Source organism: Amaranthus tricolor, chromosome 6, assembly GCF_026212465.1.
Source record: "Amaranthus tricolor cultivar Red isolate AtriRed21 chromosome 6, ASM2621246v1, whole genome shotgun sequence".
NCBI classification, from domain to species: domain Eukaryota; kingdom Viridiplantae; phylum Streptophyta; class Magnoliopsida; order Caryophyllales; family Amaranthaceae; genus Amaranthus; species Amaranthus tricolor.
The window spans coordinates 21,434,130-21,462,062 of record NC_080052.1 but is presented as its reverse complement, the minus strand read 5'-3'; the positions used below and the strand labels follow the sequence as shown (position 1 = coordinate 21,462,062).

The 27,933-nt window shown below is 33.9% G+C and overlaps 1 protein-coding gene across 1 annotated transcript; it reads left to right on the top strand.

Annotated features, from left to right (window-relative positions):
• The first annotated feature begins 60 nt into the window (after positions 1-60).
• LOC130815495 (protein TRANSPARENT TESTA 9) lies at positions 61-23,308 on the top strand. The gene is made up of 21 exons (XM_057681984.1): positions 61-525; positions 3,090-3,141; positions 3,220-3,296; positions 4,486-4,619; positions 4,715-4,811; positions 4,934-4,991; positions 5,552-5,660; positions 5,783-5,906; positions 6,008-6,185; positions 6,435-6,730; positions 9,044-9,132; positions 9,808-9,878; positions 13,215-13,325; positions 15,134-15,193; positions 19,310-19,447; positions 20,563-20,668; positions 20,753-20,815; positions 20,901-20,956; positions 21,680-21,839; positions 21,943-22,109; positions 22,737-23,308. The coding sequence occupies exons 1-21, from the start codon at positions 470-472 to the stop codon at positions 23,037-23,039; spliced, it is 2,505 nt and encodes an 834-aa protein (XP_057537967.1). The 5' UTR covers positions 61-469; the 3' UTR covers positions 23,040-23,308.
• Positions 23,309-27,933: the final 4,625 nt, after the last annotated feature.

Genomic DNA, 27,933 nt, shown 5'->3' with positions numbered 1-27,933 from the left:
TTAGGATTCGTTGCCATCCCTTAATTCAAGTTGGAGAGTTAGTTTTTTTTGCGTGCCAAACCAAAACCAAAGCCAAACGACTCTATCCTTACCTTTCCATTATCATATCATCAGAAAATCAACAATACAAAATAGAGAAGTGACACCAAAGCAAATAGAGCATTCTTAGTTGGAGACGAGTATATAAAATAAAATAAATTGACGACAAAACTAATTAAATCTCACTCTTTTTCCTTATACTTTCTTACCGGCGAGACAATCCAACGCTCTTCTTCCCTACCACCGATTATCGTCGGGATCACGCCTCTTCTCTCTATCTCTCCTCCATTTTTTAAACCCTAATCTATCTCTATCCCTCCCTAATCTGCAGAAACAAAATTACATTGTTCAAAGTTCTTCTATTTGTGAACTTTTCTCGAGATTAGTTTATGATCACTTAGAATGATAATTTTGTTGCTCTGATTGTTTAATGATGTGGTTTTCCTTCTGGAGATCCAGAAATCGATTTTCCTTGGAGGAACTCAGGTTTGTTTTTTTTTTTTATATTTATTTTTTTTATATTTATTCATAAAATGTTGCAATTGATTAGAGCTAAATTTTCTGTCTTAGTACTTACTTACTGATATCAATTTTTGTTTTTCGAATTTCTAATTTACTCGATTGGTGCTTAATTGAGTTGGGTTTTGATCAATTGTTTGTTTTCGTTTTCCTTTAATTCGTAGTTCACTTTGGTTTGATTTATTCTTTTCTTTTAGTGGGGTGTGTTCATGATTTGGCATTTTGTATTCATAATTGAAGATAAAGGTGAAAGTGTTGTTGTGATTATAAATGAAATACCAAGCGAATGGTAAATGTGTGAAAACAGAAAATAGAATGAAATGTAGTTTTATGAAACTTAGTGTGCTACATGGGTTTTTCCCTTTTCTCTCAATGCTTCACTCATTTGCAATTTACCCGTCCTTCCTACGATTTCATCATAAGATTTATAAGCTTTGTCACTTGTTTATCTGAGCCATCTTTCCTGTCACTGTTGTTCTTACAATAAGGATGTATTAGAGGGCTTTTCTATCAATCTAGCAACATCTTGCTTGTCCTGTATATCTTGTCGAATAGGTACTTCAAAATCAATTCCAACCTTGGATATTCATACTTGTAGGTTAATATATTTTCGAATAAGTAATTTAGGCAATATTATGGGTCTGCTAGTTGGAGTTGGCGCTCGCCATTGAAGAGAGCTACTATGATTAGCCTTTTGGTTTTGCTTAAAAGCTGCTTTTTAGCTAGCTTAAAAGCCATTTACTAATAAGCTTTTTTTAGCTTTATCAATCAAAAAGCCAAAAACCCAAAAATAAACAAAAAAAACCAAGAAAAAAGCTAATTGCAAAACACCCTTATAGTACAAATTGAATATGATGGGAACAATCTTTGTTTTTCTATTTTTTATTTTATCTGAACTCTGAAGCAAGTCCCTTTTATTTAGCCAAAAGTAACTTTAGGACATCAAAATGAGTAAATTACAATTTGTACCATGAATTAGACAGTTGAAATGTGTTTTACCCCCAATGTTGCGTTTTTCTATTATCCCAAGACAACATCCACATTGGTTTCTTTTTTCTTTGGGGCACCATGGATGGTCCTGCCCCTTTTCCCCAATAATAGTGCCTTTTATAAAGGGCATGGGTGCTTTTAGCACATTTAGAAACAATCGTGCCCATATGGTAGACTTGAGGCATGACACACCTTTGCGTAAGAGTCAAACATGTGGTAATAGAAGTGATTTACTGGGAATCAAAATGCGGTCGAGTCATCTTGAAACGGCCTTTTTGTAGCGGTATTTATTTTCACTGTTTCGATTTCTCGAGTTACGTCGAAAATCGGCCTCATCAACTGTTGTAAGACACTGAACCACCGAGATTACCGAAGATTTCTCACAATCACATCATTTAAAAACGTAAAACAGGAAAGAAAATTTAATAAACTAAACAAAACACTTGTAGATCTAGATATGAAACTTAAAGACAACAAAATTGAACATTTTCCATTAAAGCTCTAACCTAGTCTCTAGAAGGACGAAGGAGAAGAAGTGTGTGCGCGAAACACTTATTTTTTTAACTAATGATAAAATATGAGGGTAAAGCTTCTTGTAAAAGATTCTAGATACTGGGCTACAACTTTGCAAGCACTATAATACAAGCCTACAAGGTATGAATTTAATACTCTATGTGGAAATAGTGGGGTTTCTTATTAATTAAATAGTGTAAGTGGCGTTGGTTAAGTGGGACTCTGATATTTTGCTTTACAGTTTAGGAAGTACAATACTTCACTAGTACTCCTAGCATTCTAGAGTTTTAATGTAATTATGAAAATATTAATGTATTTATGTAAATGGATAATTTTAATTCTAAACTCTTTCAATTTATATATGAAGGTTATATCTCAAAAATATATAATAATATCGCAAACTTGCGATCTGTTAACCGCATTTTTTTCGTTCCCGCAACCCATGATCGTGACTGTGTTCGCAATCACGACCGCGTTTTCACTCCATGGTAATTTGCAAGTTGCGAGAACAATATAGTGATGGGGTAAGATTGCCGGAAAAATAGGAGTTGGGACATGGGCTATGATAAGTTAGTGGAAAAATATGCTTTTGGTCACAGTCATAGTAATAGTCTCGAAACGAATTTCGTGGTCAATGCGTCCTGTATTTCACTCGTGGTAAACTGAAAAATCTTTACGATACAGTGATTCTGCTTTGTTTTGCACTTAGTGTATAGGCATATATGTGTAATATTTTTCCATGTAATATATAAGGAATGCAAGCACATGATCTATGTTGTAAGATGTTAAGTTTTCCTTTTTTTTTGAAATGGTTTTTCTTTTCTTCTTGTTCATAAAAATACTTTGCTAACCTACAAAAAAAAATTAAGCAATTAGACTTAGTGCTTCTATTAACAACTACAACAACGCAATATCCTTAATCTCAAGAGTCCGCTACATGAACCAAAACAAATTTACATTCTCCCATGATGCTAATATTTTGTTTATCCCCTTTGACTTTGATTCATTATTGTTCCCCCTTGATGTAGATATTTGATTGATCAGCTACAAAAGGTTCAAATTGTAAATGAAGTTAACAAGGTTTGTCAAATGTTAGATTATGTTCTCTTGTTTGTCTATCGTTGTTGTTTATTAATGAGTACTTTTTTTGTCATGAAGGATTTTGTAATTGAGGCTCTGAGATCGATCGCAGAATTGGTAACATACGGAGACCAGCATGACCCAGCCTTCTTTGAGTAAGATTATAAAATATTAAGCTCAAAATTATTTTGTGAATAATTAGCTTAAACCTTCTATCAACTATGTGAATTATGTGGAAACAATCATGGAGTTAGAAAGTGGTGATTAAACGGTATTTTTGTACAAGTAGTTCGTGAATTAGAGGAATTCATGGGCCTGAAACGGGCAAGGAATCACAAGCCTATCCACTTTTAGACACTTAAAATTTTCCCCATACTCTTATATTCTATTAGTGGATTGGCTTGTGAGTAAATGGGCTTCGAAAATGTTTTTTAACGGGATAAGTTGGAGAAAAAATTTAATTAGTAAAACCTAAGTCTTGCGTTAATACACGCCTAATAGTCTTATACATCCTACTAATACTTAATTTCTAAGCAATTCACGATGTTACACTATACAATAAAATGATTAGATCCATCACTTAATTTTTAAGAAATTCACCATGTTACATGATAAAGCAATTCTTGAAGGAACCATTTGAGTTTTTGGGATAAGATTAAATTTCCCATAGATCTTGGATGTGTTTTTCTATCTTTGCTTCCTAGCTAGCCTTTACATAAAAACTTGGCTTGTAAAATCTATTCTTACTATATGGATAATAAAAAGCCATCTTGAACGATTAAATAATAAACTCTTAACCTTTAAAATACATCTCCTTGTTCCAAACAATTAATTATAGTAACACTTCACATTATCCTTATTTCTCTTTATGCATTTCCTTTCCATTACCTTTCCATTTGTTATGCCAAACACCCCTTTAGTGTTTTCCTATATGTAGCTGTGTATGAGGATAAGAATTATGTGGATTTTCCCGATCTAGATTAAAGTGTCAAATAGACAAACACAACGTTTAGGACAATTAACTAGTCATGAGTTTGCTATAATATTCTGTAATTAGATTGATATGGCGTTTGGAATCAAATAACACATGGCTGAATTGATTGACCTGTAAGGCTGTAGCCATAGTGCAAAAACGAGGCCACATCATCGTATCGCGATCGTATTGTAAAAGTTCTTGAGTTTACTGCGACGACGAAATCATCCTTATTGAAATCCGTTTTGCGACCATAGCCCTACCATGATCGAAACCATATTTTTGCACTATGCCTATATCTTAGAGTTCTTGCAATAAGGCCATTGGAGTTGAAGCTTGTGACTTTTGTTTGTGTTATGCTTCGTGTACAGTTTGTTTATGGAGAAGCAAGTCTTGGGTGAGTTTGTGCGTATTTTGAAGATCAGTAAAACTCTGACAGTTTCGCTCCAGTTACTTCAGACAATAGGCATCATGATTCAAAATTTGAAAAATGAACATGCTATATGTGAGTTGTCTCATGGGGTATGAATGTAGTCTACCTTTACTACTTGTTTGAGTTTTTTGTGTGTAACTGACAGTAGCTTTATTAATATTCAATAGATTATCTCTTCAGCAATGAGCATATTAACTATCTTATAAGTTATTCCTTCGACTTCCGGAATGAAGAGCTGTTATCATATTATATATCCTTTTTAAGGTTTGTTTACTTCTAATGATCTTTATAATTTTTATGTTTGTCCTGGATTTCATTCATGTTGTACTTTATTAAAGTGTTTCCTACACACATTATTTAGTTGCTTTTGAGATTGATGTGTGCAGAGCAATAAGCGGGCATTTGAACAAGAGCACAATATCTTTGCTTGTGAAGACTCAGAATGTAAGATAAGTATTGTGTTGTGGGCTTGTTGGAAATCGTTTTGCAAGTAGACTATTAGTGTCTGATATGAAGAACTTTTTGGCTTTTTATCAAATACAACTTTTCTGTGGGTTTGTAACTTAATGATGGTTTGTATGGAACTCTGAGACAAGGTAATTTTACAAGCATATTATGAAGTTAGTCCTTGTACTAGGTAATTCATAAAAGATGTAAGAGTATATTTGAGAAGTACCCTTGCTTGTTCTATGATCTTATAGTTCAATGGAATGTTGTGCAAGATTGTTTATACATCTTTTTCTAATGTAGTTGAATTCGGAGAGGGGTAGAATAAATATATTGTCTTTCTATAGTTATGTTATTGCTCCGATGGCCCCTAATTGTGGCTCTTTATGACCTGATGACTTTATAGAGAATGAGAGTTGATAGTTTCGTTCGTGACTGGCTTTATTGTTTCTATTTGTTGCAAATTCCATTTTTGTGGTCAAATGATGATAAAAGTTTATGCTCAGCGACTCATGTTTTCTGAATGAACTTCTTTTTTCTCCTTTTTTATAATCTAGGATGAGGTCGTATCGTTTCCATTGTATGTTGAAGCAATTCGGTTTGCGTTCCATGAAGAGAGTATGATATGTATTGCTGTACGTGCATTGACGCTAAATGTTTACCATGGTCAGTTGTATTTATATTTCCTTTTAAAGTTATAATCTACTTTATTCTTACATACTTCACCCTCTCTTGCTGTATTGAGGCATAAATACTTTCCGATAAGATTTTGCTTTCTTTGCTTGTAGTGGGAGATGAGGGTGTTGATAGATACATCACAAGTGGTTCACTGGCTAATTACTTCACAGATTTAGTTATTTTTTTCAAAAAGCAGTGCTTGACTTTAAGTGATTTAGTTGTACAAACTTCAAGGTATGTTTCATTCTGAACCCTGAGGTGTCAACAGAAACTTCTGATGCAAGTTTATGGCTTCTTGCTAATTCAGTTTGTGCCATGTCTTTGTTTGAGAACAGGGAATCCTCAAAGGATTTTTCGTCTAGCATTGTTGCTTCTATGGATGAAATTGAGGATAACCTGTACTATTTCAGTGACGTTATCTCAGCAGGGATTCCAGATGTTGACAGATTGATTACAGACAACTTGTTGAGGCTTTTGATATTGCCACTGTTGCTTCCTTCTCTGATTGGAGCTGTAAGTTTCGAATTTTAGCAGTCTGTTGGCCTTGTATTCATGTTTACTATTGTTACCTTGATTGTTGCTGTTTTTTCGTCAACCTTTGTTGTTCTAATTTGGTGTAGTTTACTTGAACTTACTGTATTTTGTGGAAAAGAAAACAGGAATAGAGGAGGCTAAATTGTTTTTGTAGCCGTGGGTGTCATGTCTAGTCCTTCTTTTGTAAAGCAACTTGTTTTATCTACTTTCTGTATCTTTTGCATCCAGGGTAGAGGAATTGGAGATGTCACTTCTTTGTATCTACTTTGTTCTATATTGAGAATAGTCAAGATCAAAGATTTGGCAAATACCATGGTTGCTGCCTTCTTTTGTCCCCAAGTAGCCTTTGTATCACTTCAAGAAGCTAAAGTGAATGGGGATGCAGCCTCTCACAACAGCCAACATTCATCCTCCGAAGAAAGTAACAATGGATGCACGGTAGAGAATGGAAGCAGCATGCATGTTGACATTCCTAAAGAGGACAGCTTGCAAGATAATTGTGTCAATTTGAGTCGGTCACTGAGGTAAGTTTCAACTTCCTATGTTCATATATTATGATTTCTTTCTTTCGATTTTTGTGGGATTAGGAAATATTTTCGTAATGTGAAAGCTTATTTCAGATTCATGGATTTCCCTATCCGCAATTATTGCTTTTTGCCTGTTATCTTTCCATTTCTCAATGTATAGGATGCTTTTGTATCTAATAAATCTAGCAATTTAAGTCACTTTTGGTTTGTGTTCTGTCCAAGTTTTCAAATAAAAAATGCATTAATTTACTTCTTTTTACATGGTTCTGTTCTTGAGTTCATTTTGTCCGTAAAAATTGAAAGTGACTTTCATTAGTAGTAAAAACATTTCTCAAAACAGTGTTAAAATTATTATCACTAGTCATAGCCCATGCAATGCCGGGTAGTTGGTTATTTGATGTTTAGTTTCTACTAATCTAAGTCTTGAGTAGAGTATTTTCTTAAATTATAGTTTTGTTCTGCATGTGTCATTGTATTTCCCATTCGTCCATTCATTGACATTAAGTGACACTTTATATATAATAAACAAAAATATATTCAAAGAGATTAAGGTCAAAGATACTTGATAGCATATTATCCATTAATCTTTTTTTAAAATATGCGTTAGGTTCTAAAAGGTTAAGTCGTTTGACTCCAAATTTGTAACTTAACATTGACTGCATCCCTAGTTTCGTCTACTAGTATAATGACATCAATGAACAGCATGCACCATGCAACCTTTCCCTTAATAGATTTTGTTATCTCATCTAGGACCATTTTATATACAAAAGGGTTCAAAGCAGATGTAGATCTGTCGTGATTGTGAATTCTTCGTCACTAATCTAAATGTCTGGACATTGTTTTATACATCCTCATACATATCTTGGATTATACTGATCTGTCCATAACCCACCAATATATTTCTCTCTTGTTACCTTGTCATACACCTTCTCCAAATCAATAAAATTCATCAATAATTTTTTTTTACCAGGTAGTGTTAGACTAGTACTCCATTAGTTGTTGCATTGATGAATAGCATTCATGGTAGATCATCTAGGTCTTAAACTCAATTGGTTTTGGTAAACGCTTGTACATCTTCTCAGATCTGTCACCCTCTCTTATAAGTTATAACCTCATGGTGTGACTCATAAGTTTAAATCAGCCACAAAGAGCAGTCATGCCCGTTCCCTTTATTTTCTAATAGGTACTATTGTGCTTGTGCTGTGTCTTTTGTCATCTTCATCTTGTTTGTTTTCCATGTCTTGTGAAAGAGGCTTGTTAAACAATTCAATCCTATCTACCCCCAAAACATTTTTCAAGTTTTACACTTCTTTGTTTTGATTTATTTTCTTCAATGCTTATTCTATCATTACTTTGTTTATTCATTCCATGATCTCCCTATTCTCTTCCACTGATTCACCAAGATGTCTCATGTCGCCCTGTGCATTGAGATATTTGATTTATTGTTTTCTTACCCTTTAAACCACATAGATTTGCATGATTTGTCGTGAAATCAATATTACCTACCAAACTGAACTCATCATTAAGTTTCAGGTTATAATAAACACTTCCCACATGAATTTTTAATGTATAAAATGGTGTGCATTAATCCAACTGATGGAGTTGTGAATTATGATCCTATTAGTTGCATAAAAAACATAAAAATAAATAAATTTAGCAATTACGTGAGAGGTAAAATTAACAATATAATTACAAACACATTTACACAAATATTTGCCCATCAAAGTAGTTTCAAATTGACATAGACAACGTTTTTTGTATAGTAAGAGTGAAGTTTAAATCATTCATTGAGAAGAATTAGTATGATAAGAGGTTTGATAGAGGAGGGGGAAATTTGAATACTAAATGTGAAAGTAGGTTTTAACGCAATGTGACACATATTGCACATTTATACATGAGAATAAATCAATACTAATATTACAAAACTTATAATAATTTTTTTTCTTGAAAAGGATACCATATAGTAAAAATAATACAGTAGACATTATATAACTAACACTTTCATCTCTAACAAGGAGCTCTAATAAAATTCCAAGCTAACGTCATTTGAAGCAGAAAACTTAAAAGATAAAAAAGTACATGTAAGAAGGAAATAGGATAAATTCTTAGATTACTAGAAAAGTCTTTAACAATCTGATTGTACTTGCTCTCACTTAATTTCAGAGTTGATAATTGCTGCTTCATTTGACAGTCGTCAGGCTTTGGTTCTAAAGAAGGGATCAAGAATCAATTGCTTTTATTCTATTGTGTACACCAATATGTGATTCATACAATACATATTGAATTCTATGTGGTTATTGTGTGGTGCAGGGAGGCTGTACTCTCTTATCTCAACGATGGCAGCGATGTACAAGTTTTGGGATCATTGAGTGTACTTGCTACGTTACTGCAAACTAAAGGTAGTACATTTAATTTAAGGCTTTTTGTATTATACTTGTCTTATCATTTTTGTTAAAAGTTACTGATGTAATATTGTTGATACTCCCTTTGCATCATTGCACAAGGGTGTGCCTTAGATTGGTTACTTAATTCTTACTCTAGGGATTCCTAATTAGACACAATGGTAGACTAAAAAATTCTTTGCAGACACTCACACTTAGGAAATAGTTGTAAAATTTGCCTATGTTAAATATATGTCCTTATTAGGAAATGTTAAGAACAATAACATTCCATGACCCAAATGCCATTTAGTAACCCCCACTTAGGAAATGTTTAGAACCAAAAAACCACTAGATCATTCAACAACAACACTGCGAGAGCCTTAATCCTAAATGATTGGGGTCGGCTACAAGAGCATAAGGAAAAAATTGTAAAAATGTTTAATATTGTACATCCGGCAGATATATGCTGATGGAGGCTAAAGTTTTGTACCTTCATGCCCTCCTTTGAAATGATAATCAACAAAGATAAATCACCATGAGCAATTGAATCCATAAGAGAAAATCAGTGAAAGAAGAGCATCAATTTATTTTCCCATTATTACTTTTATGTGTACGACATGAAACAAACTTTATGCGACTGAGGGTACACTTCGCATGCCTTTATTCCTAAATTAAGTTTTTCTATTATTTTAGAATTGGAGGAGTCAATATTGGATGCTCTTGGAATTCTACCAAAACGGAAGCAACATAAGAAGCTTTTGTTGGTATGTATATTTTATATACTTGAAAAAACATTGCTCTTGCTTGTATTACCTAAGATCAACTTACATACTCTATGGGGCATAAGGGCAATCTTTTTGGTTCATGTAGCTCCCTGTCTTTAAGGATTGTCACTAAAACAGACTAGAGAGCAGTGGTTTTCTGAATTGCAAATGTTTCTGCAAATATTTATCAAATTTTTTGTTACAATTTGCCATCTGTTTTTTCGAACGTTTTGAGTTTATTTGTAGATTGATCTCTGTAGGTTCTTCTGCTTCTTGCTGAGATGCTTTTTGTCTGGATTCTAATGATAGATTTTAGCTGCGCTCAAGTTTTGTACTTAAGTCTGAAGTTTGAAGTTAAAAATCTAATAACTCTTCATGTTTCAAGGTTTCCCATCCTAATTTTTTTCAACAGGGTTCTATGCAAATCAAGCTAAGCGAATTGAAAACTTTTCTAAAAACATCGGTAAAAATCATTATTTTATGAAGAGTGCAAGGTTTTTCTCCGATAACTTGAGGTGTTCATCTTCAATTAGGTCTTCTGTCAGATTTTGTGTTTGAAGTGTTTGGTCGAGTCCATTTTCAGTTTTTGTGTATTCCGAGTGAACATAACATATCCTTTCATTTTTACATGTGGGTTATTGTCGATACTTGGGTTCGGGTAATCAGGTTCAAAATGAATAGCTTTACTGATAAATAAATGTTTATTTACTGAATTCATCAATTGAGGTGAATAGTTTTTTTAAAAAATCTTTTAAAAGGCAATTAAAGTAGTAAATTAAAAGTTTTTAATCACCTATAGAGTTTAAGTGTTAATGGATTTCCGTAGAGAATTCCAGGGAAAGTGGAAATACTAATGTAATCTACACAGTTTAACATGATTCTCTAACCTCATGAATTGCAAATCGAAAAAAGCGAATTATGGTTGGTTTTGGGCTGTTTTTGGGCCATTTTAAGTGAGTCGCGAATCATGAATTTTAAAAGTGAATTAAGAAGCGAATTATGTTACACTAAATATATTACCTAATAAATGGTATTTTACTTGGATCTCGTTAAAACTTACAATCAAAACAAGGAAATCAGATTATCGTTTTAGGTCATAAGGAAATTTGGCCAAAGTGGTTTGTGTTTGAAATAATTGTATTTGTAGATATTATAGCTTTTTGCTTCGTTTGATATTTGATGTAAATCTATATTAAGAAGATAACTAGGATTGTTCTTGGTTATGGGATCTGATCTATACGTTCTAAGGGAACAAAGAAACAATGAGGATATTGATTATGATTATCATACAGTTTCTTATCAATTAAGCTGGTATTTTAATATTATCTTAAAGCGAAGTAAGGCATATTATATTGCTACTACCTGCTAAAAAGTGCTGCATTTAAGAATCCTTGATAATGCATTTTATTGAATGTAGAAGGTAGAGTGTGTCGATCTCTGATATTTAGCTCTGTGTTTTCTTCTCTTTGGGGGGAATGGTGTGGTGAGTGGTGACACTACAATGAATTCATACCTTTAAATTAATATTTAGAAGTTCAAAAAGTTTGAGTGAGAGGAACATAATAGGGACAGCCACGGGCAGCAAAGACAACTCTGGCGTGTTCTTTTCAGATCATCCCAATTTATTGTAGTTTAGATTGAACTTGAGCTATCCTTATTAGAAATTTATCTGATTTTCTAGTGTGATTGGATCTTAGTTTTTCGGAAACTGTTGAAAGTAGCTGTGAATAAACCTTAATCGATGAGGGGGGGGGATCAAAGAAATGACTCTCATAAACGATTCTATCTCTTGAGGATTCTTGTTGATAACTCTTTTTGATTGGTCAGGAAATCTCGTGCCACTCATGGCTGCAGTTTGCTCATGATCTTTCCCATGCTTTCACAGTTTTTCTGTTTGTGTTCTTGTGTTCCTTACCCCTTCAATTTCTGGGTGGGATCCTTGTAAGGGGTGTTGTACATTGTTTTAAATAAGGTGTTTTCACTTTATCGGTACAATACATTAAGGTTAAGACTGGATGCTATGTTTTGCTTAAGATACTCTTTGATGTGCTTTGTATCTTTTCAAAAGATGAAGTACGTTGTATAATGAGGTGATGGGAGCTTCAATCTGCTCTGCTCTGCAATGATCTTACAAAGAACTTATTTTGGGCTGAACTTCATTGTAAACTCGGAGAATTGAGGAACTGATTAACATATTCATCCTTCTTCATTAGTTGGCTCTGATTTATTTTTTGACTCATTCCCCCCTCTCCCCCCAACTGCAAACCCTCTCCTTTACGTAAAGAAACACTGTTTATTAATAAACTAAAAAGTAGTCCAAGTTAAATTGGTTTATATAAGAATTAAGACTCTTATTTTCTGTTCCATATTTTGATATTTGTTCAATAGTTTTTCTATAAAAATGGAAAATTTGATCATTATAATGTTTAGTTTCATATTGTAATCTTTAATTTTGATATTTGAACGTGCAGACAGATGACCGTAAAAAAAGACTTTTTCAATACTGAAAAACTTACTTTTAACTACTTTAAGAAAAGGAAAATTTGCTATTATCACCCTTGTTTCTGTTAATATCCAATACCTATCTTATATAGTAAAATGGACATTTTAAACCTGAGCTTGAAGTTAAAATAAAGATCAAGTTTAATATAATTGAATCAAAACCATATAGTAAAGAAACCAAACTAATAGACCTTGAGGATTTGAGTGATCAAGCACACATTTTAGAGAGTAAAGAGACTTCTATGAGAAACACGAGTGTTGAATTAGAGGCAAGGAATCATCAGAGATGGAGCCTCCTCGACACATCTATCATTTAGAATGTCCTTGACTAAGGACCAAGGATCACTTTGATTGGAATAACTTAGCAAAGACAAGAAATTTTTATCGAGTTGAGTGCAAAGTAGGGATCGCCTTTTATTGCCCACTATTAGTCTATTTCTTTTAAATTCAGAAAGCTACAAACAAACTCTGAACAAGCGTTTTTTGATTTTTCTTTGATAAATGGGAAATTGTGATTATCCTTTCTTTAGAGATGCATAAAATAGCAGGAGTAATTGTTTAAGTAGTTGTAGCAGTGCATTCGTACTCGAAATATCTTTGAAATCTAGTAACCTCAATAGACTTCCTTTGTGTAACTGTCCTTTTGAATTGCAAACTGCTCCATGGATAAGTTGGGTGTGTTTCCTTTCAATAAGAAAAGGTTAGGTGTGGTACGTCCTCCGTTAGTGATAATCAGTACTCATTCCAAAGATCCAAGGTCTTTTCCATTAGTTGTTTTTATTCACAATCAAATGTTTTTAATTTATATGATAATGGCTTTCTTATCTTTTGCAGCAAGCCTTGGTTGGCGAGAGCTCTGGGGAAGAACAACTTTTCTCTTCCGGAAGCAATTCCACAAAAAGTGGTTCTATTAGTGAGCTGGATAGCTACCTACTAAACCTCAAGGTGCTTCAATGTTCTATGTTCCTTATTCCAAGTCCTTTGTGATGTCATTTTGGAAATTGATGGTGGTGATTACGGTTCCCTTTGGCCCCTAGATATGTTCATGACAATGAAATAAGAGCTGGACATCACTATCGTTCAGCAATACATGTAGTCATGAAGGCACCATCTTGGATGATTATATTGGACATACTATTTCCTGAAAAAGAAATAATAGCTTATGACATTCTTTGGCCTATCAGGGTCAATCGGAAACAACCTCTTTGTTAGTGTCATCACTAACAACGGTAAAGTTGTTTACATCCAATCCCCCCAAATGCCACCGAGGTGGGAGCCGGATAATGGAATTGGGATAATGAAAAATGAAACGTGACATTCTTTGGCCTACAACTTCAAAAAATAAAACTCCTTATGTTCCCTTTACCCCTTAAACATTTTCACCAATGTTTCCTGAAATGAAATTCGGTTGATAAGAAACGAAAACAAGAAATGTTAATTTTAGAGCTTCGAAAACCTTGGAACGTAGGTACAATTTTTTTTACAATAAAACAAAATGAGTAAAAAATGTAAGAAAAGAAAATGACAAAAAAGGAAAGATAAGGAAAAAAAAGAAGAAAATAAGGGCTTTAGTATTAATAATTATTAAATGTTTTTGGGCTTGAAAAAATCATTTGGGGAAGGTTGGTTCAAGAGTGTTAATCTAGAGTTTCGAAAATGAAGGTTCCGAAACAAGATTCAGTGGGAAGTTTTCGATTTTTGGTAACTGTGTTCATGCCCGTGAAATAAGAGCCACTTCATTGATAGAAATAATGTCTTATTACATTCTTTGGCCTCATGTTATCACGTCTCCTTCTCATTTATGTTTTTCTAACCTTAAGATTTTGGGGAAGAGCCACTTTTTTTTTTTTTTTGATAAGAAAAAATTCTATCAATGAAGTAATACGTCATACATCAATAGAATGAGAAATACCAAAAAACAAATAAAGATAGCTATCAAATTCCAATTACATCTACATAAATCATTAAGAGAGCAATGGTTATATAACCCTTGTCCCTTACCCCAAAGTGATGCCAAAAAGACCAACTTCTCTCCTAGCATCTATACTTGTGGAAATCAATCATTGAAAATCCTCTTATTTCTTTCTAACCATATAGACCATAGAATGGTAGAAGAGCAAATCAACCAAATTTTTGTAAGATTATTGTGGTCCCATACTATAATTAATCAAAGAAAATCTTCAATCCTTCTCGTTGCAATCCATTCTTTACCTTTGCTCTTAAAAAACCTTTGCCATAGTTCTCGCTATCTTGCAATGAAGGAATGATGGTACACTACTTGATGAAGTTCTAGAGGTTTCTTTCTTTTTTTTTTTTTTTTTTTTTTGTGAAATTTCTAAAAGTTACAATGCATTTCCCATAAAGAGCTTGAAGGAACAACCCACCTCCGTGCCATGCTTAGATGTGTCACTCCTTTGACACAATTGGTTATTTATTATGCTTCAATGTTAGTTATGAATGATAATAATAGATTAATAATTATCCACCTGATCATTGTAATTATCCAAGTTTTTTTGTTGACTAGGCAGCCATTTTATTTCAACTCGATGCAAATTGTTCATTTTACAAAGGTTTTCATTGGATGTTACTGGTTTTCCAAATGTTATGCTAAAAAAAAATCTTACGCTGATGTCTTAGACCAAATCTTTGGGATCATTTGTTCTCTACATGGAATACCTGTGCTGTTTAGATAATTTAGTTGCTTTCAATTCATCTGAAGGCTGTTTTTTTCTTGTATTTTCACACATGTACAGGAATATGGCGTTTCTACTTTCTTTGAAACTAGATCAAGCCCACGTTCGAGCAGATTTCAGGTATTGGCAGTAATTATTTCTTCGAATCATACAGGACTTTCCTTGTGTGCGTCAAGATATGTTTATGCTGCTGCTTTATTAATTGGAAACAAAATGAATACTTTATATATTCAGTTGACTGTACTTGTGTTTTGAGATTTTGAAGCATATTCATGTTAGTGTTTGCAAGCCCAGCATTTATTCGATTAGATCTAGTTAATTGGAGATGAAAAATGTAAATGGTTGTTGTAAGTTGCAACGTGATATTCCACATAATTCATTGTTTCAACGATCTTTGTGTTGGCATGAAATAAATTTTTAATATGGCATATTCCTTTGTTTCCTATTATATTTAAAAAACACAGGGAGCATTCAAATCCTCTGAAAAAAGTTTTTACTACTCGAAGTACTAAAACCCTTGTAATGATGTTATTAATGAGTTAAATAATATAAGATGCTTTTAGAGAATTAATCTGTGTTTTGGTAAGTAATATTCTTTCGAGGTATTAGTTTTCTAAGTGCCTTTTTAATGGTGATTAATCTGTGTTTTCTAAGTATAGGTACTTACCAAAACACCCATTAATTCATAAATGGATATAAATATAGGCCATTAGAAGAGGGATAATAGTTATACGTTATGCCCTTAGACCAGAGAAGAGCCGATGAAAGATGATAGTTTAGACCATATAAGGTATTAAAGGGGGTTAGATATCTGTCTACGTAAGGTATTGATGTGTCGACTATGTGATAGTTGTATGACACGTTTAAAGTTGACCATATAAGGATCAACTTGTGGTGTGTAAGTTTTACGTCTGTATATGTTTATGAGTTTCTCTAGTTTAATAATACGGCTCATTACCTAGTTATAATGATCTTTTTCTCTACTAGTTAATTATGGCTCATTACATAAATTGTAACTGTGTTTTACGTTTGTTAACATTCACCTACAACAACCCTCCTTTTCCCTGGCTTGGCTCGTACAATGAATGTAGGAGCACTCATAGACATAATTGGTTTATGATTGATGGCTGGGAAATTTTAATAATGATGATGCTGCAGTTAGAGCAAAAAGAAGTTCATGATAATCTTAATAATCTTTCTGTTGTTGGCTGCTTGGGTCCCATGAGAATTTTCTAGAAGATAGTAATGGTTTGTGAATAACCACTGGCCAAGTGTCCAGAATAAGATTTGGAGCATGAAAGTTATAAGGTCATTCTGCTTATGTAAACTGTAAAATATCGTTCTGTAATAGACCATTACATAATCCATGGATTTGTTATCATCTTGTGTATTGATTCTATAATTGTTTTGATTCATTCATTGTAGCCATTTCAGATAATTAACATCAGTTTTTTCGGAAAGTATTAAACAAGGGGTTGGAATTGTGTGTTTACGTGGAAGGTTAAAGCAACATCTAAATGTTATTAAATTGCAATGATGAAACTGATACCGTGTTCTTCTGCTGTAATGTCTGCTCACTGTTGAGGTGCTCGTTCTTCAACTTTTCAAATTGCAACTGCTACCATGATTGCATGATCTTGATCATAATTATAAGTATGTTGTAAATTAATTGTGGCTCTGTCTGAAGAGGCAGATGATATGAGGCTTTAGGTTGGGAATGGCCACATGAAACTGAAAGTGTAGATATTTGATGTCTTATACTTTTTTATGGAGGAATGTTTCTTTGAGGCTGTAATAATGCAATTCTAAGGCTCTTAGCACAGTGCAAAAATGCACTAACGGTCGTGATCCTGTAATGACAATGTGATGCGCTGACGGGAGTAAAAACGCCAAATATTGGTGGAAAGCATGAGATATTCCACGATTTTTTACACCTTTACAAATTGAGAAATATCGATTCGTTTTCATTGAAAACATTTACAAAGCGGCCAATGAGATGCGATGCAACCTTTTTTGCTACTTATAACACAATTTGTATGATAGAGATGGGCTATTGGAGGGCAACTTGTGTGAGTAAGATTTCATGTGAAATCCACCTTGGAAACCCTATCTTTGAGTAGGAACGAAGGAGTTATACCAGCAGCAGAAAGGTGTACGAAATTTTGCACAAAATTCAGGGAGTCTTAACATCTTGTTAAAGATGCTTAATAGTCATTTTGGAGCTAATGATGATTTCTTTTTGTGCCATAGACCGTATGATGTTGGTTTGCTCTTTTAGAAGCTTTGCACTTCTATGTTTGAGAGTCGACATTTTTGAAGATGTCAAATTCTCCATTTTAAATCAGTTCCTATCCAAGTGCTATAATTGGATTTTGGAACTTTTTAAAATCTAAAGGATAGGCTGCAGTCCTTTAGTCTTAAAATTTCTGTCTACAATCTGATGAAGGCTGTATTTTCGCTTACCGATGATTGGTGAAGTAGTTTCTCATGGTAGCAAGGAGGCAGACAATCATATGCTTGATGTAAGTTTTTTCGGTAGCAATAGATTGGAGTTTTAACCACCTATGAGGAACAACCAAAATCAGATTTACTCTTGGGGAAGACTTTATGTAATCCAGAAATTTGTATGCAAATTATTTCTCACGATAGAGGCGTTTTTAGGAAAGGTTTCTTAAAGGTAGTAATTTTAAGGTGTCAGTTTTGATGACACCTTTCTTGTGTGATTTTTATTCTATCTTCTACCGTATTACTTTACACTTTTTAAGACTGAGTAGAAAAGTCCTATGAAGGATACTGTTATGAACCTGATTGTGCCAATGTGAGAAAGAAAAGATTAGGGATTATAAGAGTAAAGAAACAAAGGTAGAGAAGAATTACAATAGAAGAATTAGTGTGTGTATATATATATATATATATATATATATATATATATATATATATATATATATGGGATCCAATAAGAAGGGTGTTGAAAATATAAAGGGTAAGAAGGACTCTACACCCTTGATTTCACTAATATAAAAAAATCTATGGTCATGATTGAGCCAAAAACACAGTAACTATGTTACACAGAAAAATAACTATGACATAATTTTTAGAATGTTCTTACTTTATAACATAGTATCCTTTTTTGTATATATAATAACAAAACAAAATTAAACAAAAATCCTTCTCATTTTAAAATCGTTCTTATTTGATCCTACATCTATATATATATATATATATATATATATATATATATATATATAGGAAGAAGTTCAAGTGAGAATCATTTTTATATGAGAACCGTGAGAACCAATATGTCTGGCGAAAAAGTGTTACTTTTTTACTAAAAGGGTGTTACTTTTAGGCAAAAAAGTGTTACTCTTTTTTATGATACTTTTAGGCAACAAAGTGTTACTTTAAGAAAAATTTTCTGAAAAAAAACTCAAAAAAAAGTGTTACTTTTCTAAAAAAAATGTGTTACTTTGTATTATGTTTGTTCTTTTTGAAAAATATTTTTTTTGCTAAAAAGTAGCAGCTTTTTTTTGAAACAGAAGTAACATTTATTTGTCTAAAAGTAACACCTTTTCTATGAAAAAGTAACACATTTTTATTAGGGAGATTGGTTCTCACGGATCTCATATAAGCTTGGTTCTCATTGGAACTTGACCCTATATATATATATATATATATATATATATAATATAGGGGAGAGATCCAATAAGAAGGGTGCACAAAATGAGAAGGATAAGAAACATTTCACACCCTTGATTTGAATAAGATAAAAAAAATCTATGGTCACGATCGAGCCAGAAACACTTAATTGTAAAAGTCACTATCTTACATAGAAAAGATACTATGTCATAAATCTGAAGAATGTTCTTAATTTATAACATAGTATCCTTTTTTGTATATATATAGTGACTAACAAAAAATCCTTCTCATCCTTCTCATTTAAAATCCTTCTTATTTTTTGTATATAAACAAGCCTAACAAACTTGCTACTAATTACTCTACTAGATTGGTTACAACATTCCTTTTGTAGAAGCTTCACTTCATTTGACTATTCTGCCCCCTTGTGTAGATATTTGATTCATCACAGAAAGTCCCATGAACTTTATGTACAACAATCTGAATTTTGAGCTATAGCCCTCAAACTATATGTCCTTTGATTTCCTGCTCGTACACCATTTGCTATGCGTTATTTGCGTCAAATAGGTGCTTGTTATCTAATATATTGGGTTTCCGTTTCAGGTGCTTGATGCCTTGGTTAACCTTTTATGCCGGTCAGATGTCTCTGCTGGGACATTGTGGGATGGTGGTTGCCTTTTGCGACAATTGCTCCCTTATAGTGAGGCAGAATTTAATAGGAAACATCATATACTGCTCCAGGTAAGAACTTTCTTTTTTTAAGAAAGAAAATACAGTAATTTCTGTTGATTCTTATTCAACTTATTTGTAGCTAGCAATTGCTTCAAGACTTTAGTGTTTAGCGGTAATAACCATGTTTGACTCCTTGGATTTGAGTTCTCTTGTTGATGGATGTATTTATTTTGACCAACTCCATTTGTGCTATATCTTTGTCTCCCATTCTAACAATAACTTCAAATAATATTCTGAATTGAACGGCGAACAAGTCCTATATAGTAGTTATTGTTCATACTCCATCCCATTTGATTTCTCCATTCTACTTCTTGATTCATAGTAAACAAATGTTGGCTACAAATAAAATAATTCCATTACCTCAAAGATATATGCGACCATACCCTTGTTTGTAGTAACAAAGAGGTTGTACCGGTTGACCCTTGATAGCAAACACCATAAGAAATGCACTTGATTTAATGATTCATTTTAATGTCGTAAAGGTATTATTAAATCGTCATTAAATGATAATGTGGAATTTTCATTGTTTTTTTTTAGCAACTGTCATTGGGTTTATTTTGGTGCTTTAATTGGATTACTTCTCATAATCCTTTGTTAAAAAATTAAGAAGTGTAAGCAATGGTGAAATAAAAGCCTCAAAGATCCGAAAAAATACTAAAGGGGACAAAAAAGATATGAATTGCATGAACTTAAGTGTTTACTTGTACCCTTGTTAGAGAGCAAGTCTGGGCTTGGCTTTCCAAGCGTACCATCCATGTAACATTCTGAAAAGATGTACAAGAATGATTGGCACTGAACTCTGAAGATGATGAAGTCCAATTTTCATGCTTCAAAAAATATAAAAAAAAAGAAGAATTAAAGATTATAAGTTGAAATAAGCTGTTAATTGGTGGAGATAAAAGACAGGTAGTGGTGGAAGTAGCTTTATGCACTGCATAAACTGATAGGCGAGGGTGGAAAAGAGTGTTAACACTGAAAAGGGATTCTAGAGGCGGTTCTGCACTGTTATATGCATTCAATTTCTTTAATTGTCAATAAAGACCAAAAAGGCCTAAGCTTTTTTTATTTTTCTAATCAAACATGTATCATTGATTTCTAGTGACGTTAAATATTGTTTGGGGCAGGAATCTTTTGCCAAATGGTCCAGTAATCTTCTCTTAGAGGCTAGAGGAATTTGGGCTGATTTCCTTATCTCAGTTGTCTGTGATGAGTGGAAAAAGTGCAAAAAGGGTATCTATCTCTATCAATGTTTTGTTTGGATATTTCAGTGGAATGGATTTTGGTGGTTTACACTCTGATGTTGTGTTTTTTTAGTGATGGAATCCTCATCCCCCAGGAATAAGTTGAGGTGCATGCTCTTGCCATCATCTTCTGGAGGTGTTTGATTAAACTTTAAGTTCAATTTGTGTTTAGCAGGTAATAATTTCTTCAAAGTAAGACACTCATAATTACCTTTTTGCAGGTGTCAGTTCAAGTGAATCTTTGGAAGCTGGGGAGAGAATGTACGAGGTGGTAAAGGTGAGATGGATTTTATACTGTACATTGTCATCTAGGTGTTTGATTTTGTGTGCTTGCATTGACATGTGTATTATTTATGTGGTCTTCAACTGCAATGGTTCCATTTTGGCTAAGCTGTCACAGCAAGAACTTTGTACTCCCTCCTTCCCATGAATAGATGACGCATTTTCCCATTTTATCTGTTGCCTATCAGTTTGCCAATTTCTACTTTGATTAATAAAAGACGTTTTATGACCCACTCATGTTCTTATACCCCTCTATCCCCGTAAGAAGTAATGTATATCTTGCATCTAGCATTTCACATCTCTCATCCACCCACTCCCTTAGCCCAACCGCCCATTCATGTAGTCACGTCTCTAACTCACCCACTCACTCATTCAATAATGTCAAAGCCTTAATAAAAAAAATAAAAATAAAAATTGCACTAACTCCTATAGTTTACACTCTCCTACCTCATTAAAATAAACTTAAAAACTACATCCCATGCCTAAAACTATGAACCTTGATATGTGGTAACTAATTGTGTATGGAGGGAGCAGCTGTTTGTAGCCCCACAAAATTAGTTGATCCCTTGTGCCTAGCTGAAATTCAAGAAAATGAGAGCTAGAGCTTACTTCCTGATGGCTTTCCATTGACCTAGGAAAATTTTAATCATTTAGGGGGAGAAGTTATGAAGATACTCAAGACTTTTGTTGTATTATTGTGGACTCTTTCTAATTGCAGGCATTTGTACTTCATCATCAACTCCAAGTTTTCTCAAGAGGCATAGCATTGCCTGATTTTGTGCCCATCTCCCATTCAGTTGATATACCTGAAAATTCGCGTGCTAAGGCTATGGGTCTCGACTTTGCTGGACCAAAGCAAGGAGTGGAGTTAAAACTTGGTCAGTTTGTTGTCTATGCTACCTGTCTTGCTGTTCTAGTGATAGACAAGTTGTTCGAAATCTTCAATGCTCATTAAAGATTAACAAAGTTTCATTGTTGCAGCTGATGCAATTCCTTGTAGAATTTCCTTTGAAAGAGGTAAAGAGCGATATGTTTGGTTGCAAACTGCTTCGGTTGGAACATCTGGTTGGATAGTGCTCATGGAAGAACTCCCCTTGAGACAAAATGTTGGAGTTGTTCGTGTTGTGGCACCTTTAGCTGCCTGTAATGTATGTCTTTAACTTATCCTCTTGTTTTTTTTTTGTTAGTAAATGGTGAGAATGATAATCAAAATTGATGTAATTTAGCTAGAAAAACTAGTCTTACTCTGATCATAGTAGGTGGTAATGGAAAATCCTGAAGAAAAACATGTATTCGGCGTGAGAGCTTCTTTATCATGAGAATGACAACATATTTTTTAAACATTAAGACTAAAACTCATTCCCGTTACCACCATTTAATATCAATAATCAAATACAAAGTGCTGAAGATTAGTTTTGAACCCATGCTATACTTGAGAACTACAAATTTCAATATTCTAATATCATTTAGGCATTAAGTGACTTCCATCTAGGCTACCACCTAGGTAGGTTTCGGTTAGGTTGGGATGTAGGCAACCTTACCTCCGTAAAAACAAAGTGGTTGTTTCCCATTGACCTTTTTGTAGCAAACCTCATGTGTAACATTGCATAATTAAAGTGTGCACATGATTTAGTGAGTCATTTTACTATAGCTCACATAGAAAACAAATATAAAAATAGGAATGAGTTCATTTAAATTCCTTGTTAATTTAATGTAAACTATAAACATCATCTAATTCATTGATCATCCTCTTCTCTTGGTTGTGTTTGCCTCAGCCTCAAATAGATGTCAAGCACCCTAGATGGTTACACTTGAGGATTCGGCCCCCAACATTACAGTCATTGGATCCTTCCAAAACTGCTGCACCTGGAAAAGCAAAGACACGAACTTTGATCGACGGAAGATGGACTTTGGCATTTAGGGATGAAGAATCTTGCAAATCAGCTGTATCCATGATTCATGAAGAATGTAACCAACAAACTAAAGAAGTTGAGAGGCAATTAAAACCACTACTTGACCTCAAGCTCGAGAGCTTAACAGCTCTACCAGATACTTCTTCAAGTCCAGAACCTTCATAATACAAATCCTTTATTTCGCTCATTTGGGGGTGATGAAATTAATTGAATCATCAGTGTCAATCAGAAATTATACAGGGCTTCAGTATGTTTCATAGCGAAGTCATCCATTTGTACATGCTGATTAGGTAACCTTTAGCTTCATAATGTAGGTTAGTTTCAGATTTATACCATTCTTTGTACACTAGAATTTTTACCCGTGCGACCTCTAATTTACCTGTAAACCTAATGTATACAGAGATGAAGTAAATGTATAGTCGATAGTTCTATAATATCTCAACTGGTGCCCTTAATGTTTTATCCTCCTACCCGATTTCGGATTTTCTCCCATATATTATAAAGAATGGTTGCTACCAAAGACGGGGTAAAGATATCATAGGGTATTCAAGGAAAACATGAATGAATAAGTATCTTTCATTTAAACTGCATTTGCCTTGGCAGTACTTTTACGTACAAGAGATTTTGTCTCATTTTAGTTCCCAATATCAGAGTATTCCTATAGACAAGTGATCAATGATGATGAATTTTATGTTTTGGAGACTAATACTTTCTTGGTCTTTTATGACCAAAACATAAGGGTATGTTTTTGTGAAAAATATTCAATAGGTATTCTAATGGTTTAAAGCTGGGTTTAAAATTTGAAATTTTCCCTTAAAAAATACATTTACAGCATTGTAAGCTACTCATTTGAAAGATTATCTACTAAGCTTATCTATGTATAAAAGTCTAATATGGACTTGTATGCTATTTTTGTTGTGCATCTTTCTTAATCTTTTGTTTACAAACTCATACTTGTCATTCTCTGTATCATTCAGTCACACTCAATTCCTTATGAGAGACAGTGTCCTTGAGAGCACATTTCTAATTGGACTGGCCTATTATATATTTTTTAAAATATTATAAGTAGTCATTAAGAATGATATAAGTAGACATTTAAGATATTAAAAGTAGGCATTAAGGATACGGGAATTAAGCATTACTCTTTCATGGGCTGGGCTTGAGATACATCTTTCAAAGAGATGGTCTCTCAAGAGACTAGCTGCTCTCTAAATCTCATTCTTTGAATAGTTTATCATACCAACTTTAATAGGTTATAAAACCTATTAAAAATCCGAATCCGAGTTAGAGACGGACCGGAGTTGGACCTTATTAAAAATCCGACACTCCGACCCGATTCCAACCCTGAAGAAAATCCGACTTTGAATTTGACTTTTAACCCAATATTTTGTTTCCTTTAAAACTCTGGACGTGACTAATTCAAGCTCTCTCTCATACTAATTGTAATTTTCGATTTTGAAAAACTATTTGGTATTTTTATTTAGATCAATCAATCAAAATACGACAAATCAAATCAAGAGAAATAAAATACGCCAAATCAAAATGCGAGAAAATTTTGTTAAATTGTAGTATTAAGAATATTTTTCATGTTAAACTTGAATTCAAAGTACATATTTTTTTGTTAAATTGTATTTGAAAAATATATTTTGTTAACTTTGTATGCTTTAAATCATTAGTACAATATCACAACAATAAAGTTTAATAATAATCCGACTCCGTTGGAGGTTCGAGAGTCCGAGTCGGGGCAAACTTGGAGTATGCATAATCCGACTCCGAGTGGAGGTGGACTTAAAAAAAAATTCGACTAAAATCCGGAGCAATGTCGAGTCCTACCCAAAGCCATCCCTAATAATTACACATCAATCACTGCTCGATAACAGTTTGTTCAACTCAAATGAAATCTTCTTGGTGTCCAACAATGACGAGCATGATGTCAAGAGTCAAGACCACAAAAGTCGTGTACTTAAAATATTTTTAACTAGCGTAGAAACTCGTGTAATATACAATTTTTTAGCATTGATATTAAAAAGATAAAGCCAGAGTTGTTATACAATTGAAACACTCAATTTTGACAGTTTGTATAAATTAAATCTATATTTTGAAAATTGTCAACAATATATTATGAAGTATAATATATTATCTAATTCACTCAATTTAATTATAAATAAATGCTAGTCAAATATACTATAAATTATCAACAATATATTGTAAAGTATATTATATTATCTAATTTACTGAATTCAATTATTTATGAATGCAAGTCAAAGATACTTTAATGGTAAAAATATTGCTTAAGATCAAATATCGTGTCATTTTTCTTTCGCCAAAAACTGAATTACATTTAGCAAACTCTCTTTAATTGTAACACTTGGAATTATCAAGCTTATAGTATAATGTATGATGATTAAACTCAAGGATTTAAAAATTTAAAAATTTTCATTTAAGACGGTTTAATCGTGAGACAGTGTCGGTCTTAAGTACGGCTAAATAACTCAACTAAATTAATTAAAACCATCATCATCTTACCCAGTATATCCCGCTCGTAGAAACTAAGGACAGGGTCTGGGGAGGAAAAGACGGCGGTAACTCATACCCATAAAGGAGAGCGTGAACCAAAGGAGTCCCCCAACTCGAGGAAGATAAAGAGACGTAATTACACGTGAAAGATAACTTAAAGGCCTATAAAAAAAGTAGAACCACTACAAAAAAAACAAAGAACTAATAGAAAAATAAAACGATAAAAGCCAGATGTTAAGGACAATAAAAGGTATAATAAGAGGACATCAGTAATCTAAGACATGGATATGACGTCTCCAACTGCTCCTATCCCTAGTCAGGTCCGCAGAGAGGTTTAATTCATGCAAGTCAACTCTTATTTGCTCATTTCAAGTTCTCCTGGGTCTTCTTCGATTCCTCTTACCCTCTACTATAATGCTTTCTACCCTCCTCACAGGGGCGTCGAAAGTCTTTCTCTGCACATGACCAAACCACCTTAATCTATTTTCGCGCATTTTTCCAGATATAGGGGCTACCCCTAGTTTGTCCCTAAACTCTTGGGTCCTAATTTGATCCATCAATGTGTGCCCATACATCCACCTCAGCATACGCATTTCTGTAACTTCCATCTTATGTTCGAAAATCTTCTTTACAGGCCAACATTCGGTCCCATATAGCAAAGCAGGTCTGATTGTCGCCTGGTAGAATTTTCCTTTTAACTTGCTTGGGAATTTCCTATCACATAGCGCTGCGGTGGCTGCTCGTCACTTGAGCCAATCCGCATGTATACGATGATTTACATCCCTTCAATCCCCCCATCCCTTTGAATGATCGATCCCAAATACTTGTACTTGGTTGTACTCTTAACAACTGTTTCATCTATGGACACCTCTGGTTCACCTACCGGTGGTGTCCCACTAAAGTCACAGCGCAAATACTCGGTCTTCGTACGGCTAATGCGCAATCCTTTACCTTCTAAAGCTTCCCTCCACTCATCCAATTTGTTACTAACCTCCTTTCCAATTTCTGCTACCAGCATTATGTCGTCCGCGAATATCATGCACCACGGTACCGTCTTCCAAATAGATTTAGAAATCTCTTCCATTATGACAGTAAATATGAAAGGGCTTTGAGCCGATCCCTGATGTAGTCCCACTTTAACCGGAAAAGACCTGTTATCCCCACCAGTGTTTGAATGCTAGTCGAAACTCTGTCATACATATCCTGTATGGAAGAAATACCTCTAGCCTTTAGGTTATCCCAGATGACACGTCGTGGTATGCTATCATACGCTTTCTCCAAGTCAATGAACACCATATGCAGATCTTTCTTTCGCTCCTTATATTTCTCCATCAGTCTCCTCAAAACATAAATTGCCTCAATGGTTAACCTTCCTGGCATAAAACCGGATTGGTTCTCTCTAATCAAAGTTTCATGTCTAATTCTCCCCCTATCACTCTTTCCCACAATTTAATTGTGTGGCTTAGAAGTTTGATACCTCTATAGTTGCCACATACTTGCGCATCGCCTTTGTTCTTAAACATAGGTAATAGTGTGCTATTCCTCCATTCTTTTGGCATCTTATGTGTCCTCAAAATAATATTAAAGAGGTTAGTCAGCCAACGATGCCCTCTTCTTCTAAACCCCTCCACACCTCAATCGGGATGTTATCTGGCCCAACTACCTTTGTTCTCCCTATCTTTTTTAGAGCTTTTCTTACTTCTCCTGTGGTAATATCACTCGTTGACCCATATTCCAGTGGTCTTTGGATGTCAAAAATTTTATTATCTGCCTCTTTTGGCCCCCTAGACTCATTGAGCAGCTGGGAGAGGTACTGGAGCCATCTGGTTTTGATCTCCTCTTGTCTCAGGAGAACTCGTCCTCCCTCATCCTTGATATATTTCACTGCCTCTAAGTCTTGCCGCTATTTGGCCCTAGTCCTCGCCAAATTAAAAATTTGCTTCTCCCCCTCTTTGATATCAAGCTTCCGATATAAGTCTTCATAACCACGACTTTTTGCCTCCGTTACCGCTTTCTTTGCCGCCCGCTTTGCTTCTTTATAGCTCACTCTCTTTTCAATCCTATCCTCCTCTTTCGTGCATACCATAAGTTCCTTGAATCTCTTGTTTTTATCTTTTATCTTCTTTTCCACCTCATCGTTCCACCACCATGACTCTTTGAACACTTTTGGTTTACACGACGATACCCCCAAGATCTCTTTTGCCACTTTTCTAATGGTTTTTGCCATGTTTACCCACATTTCATTCGCATCTAATTAATTGAAACCATGCTTATCATAATTTCGATTTCGATCTACAATTCAAAAAAAGACAAGCGATCTAGATCTTAAGTAGGATCTTAATACTAGTAGGATTCTACAATCCTAAAAAAATCAAGAATATATCTTGAAAAAAAGCCATTTAATTTTCTACTCATCATCATCATCATCATCATCATCATCATCATACCTAGTGTATCCCGCTCATAGAATTCAATTACCTATTATCTTTCCTGATTGAAAAATGTCACTTTCGTTGCGGATATATTTAAATGGTAAAATTTC

Excerpts from the sequence above, each read along its gene's own strand:
- LOC130815495 (XM_057681984.1), top strand. The coding sequence starts at position 470 with ATGATGTGGTTTTCCTTCTGGAGATCCAGAAATCGATTTTCCTTGGAG. Across the intron at positions 13,326-15,133 it reads GCTACCTACTAAACCTCAAG|GAATATGGCGTTTCTACTTT; the intron begins GTGCTTCAATGT and ends ACACATGTACAG. Across the intron at positions 20,669-20,752 it reads GTGGAAAAAGTGCAAAAAGG|TGATGGAATCCTCATCCCCC; the intron begins GTATCTATCTCT and ends GTGTTTTTTTAG.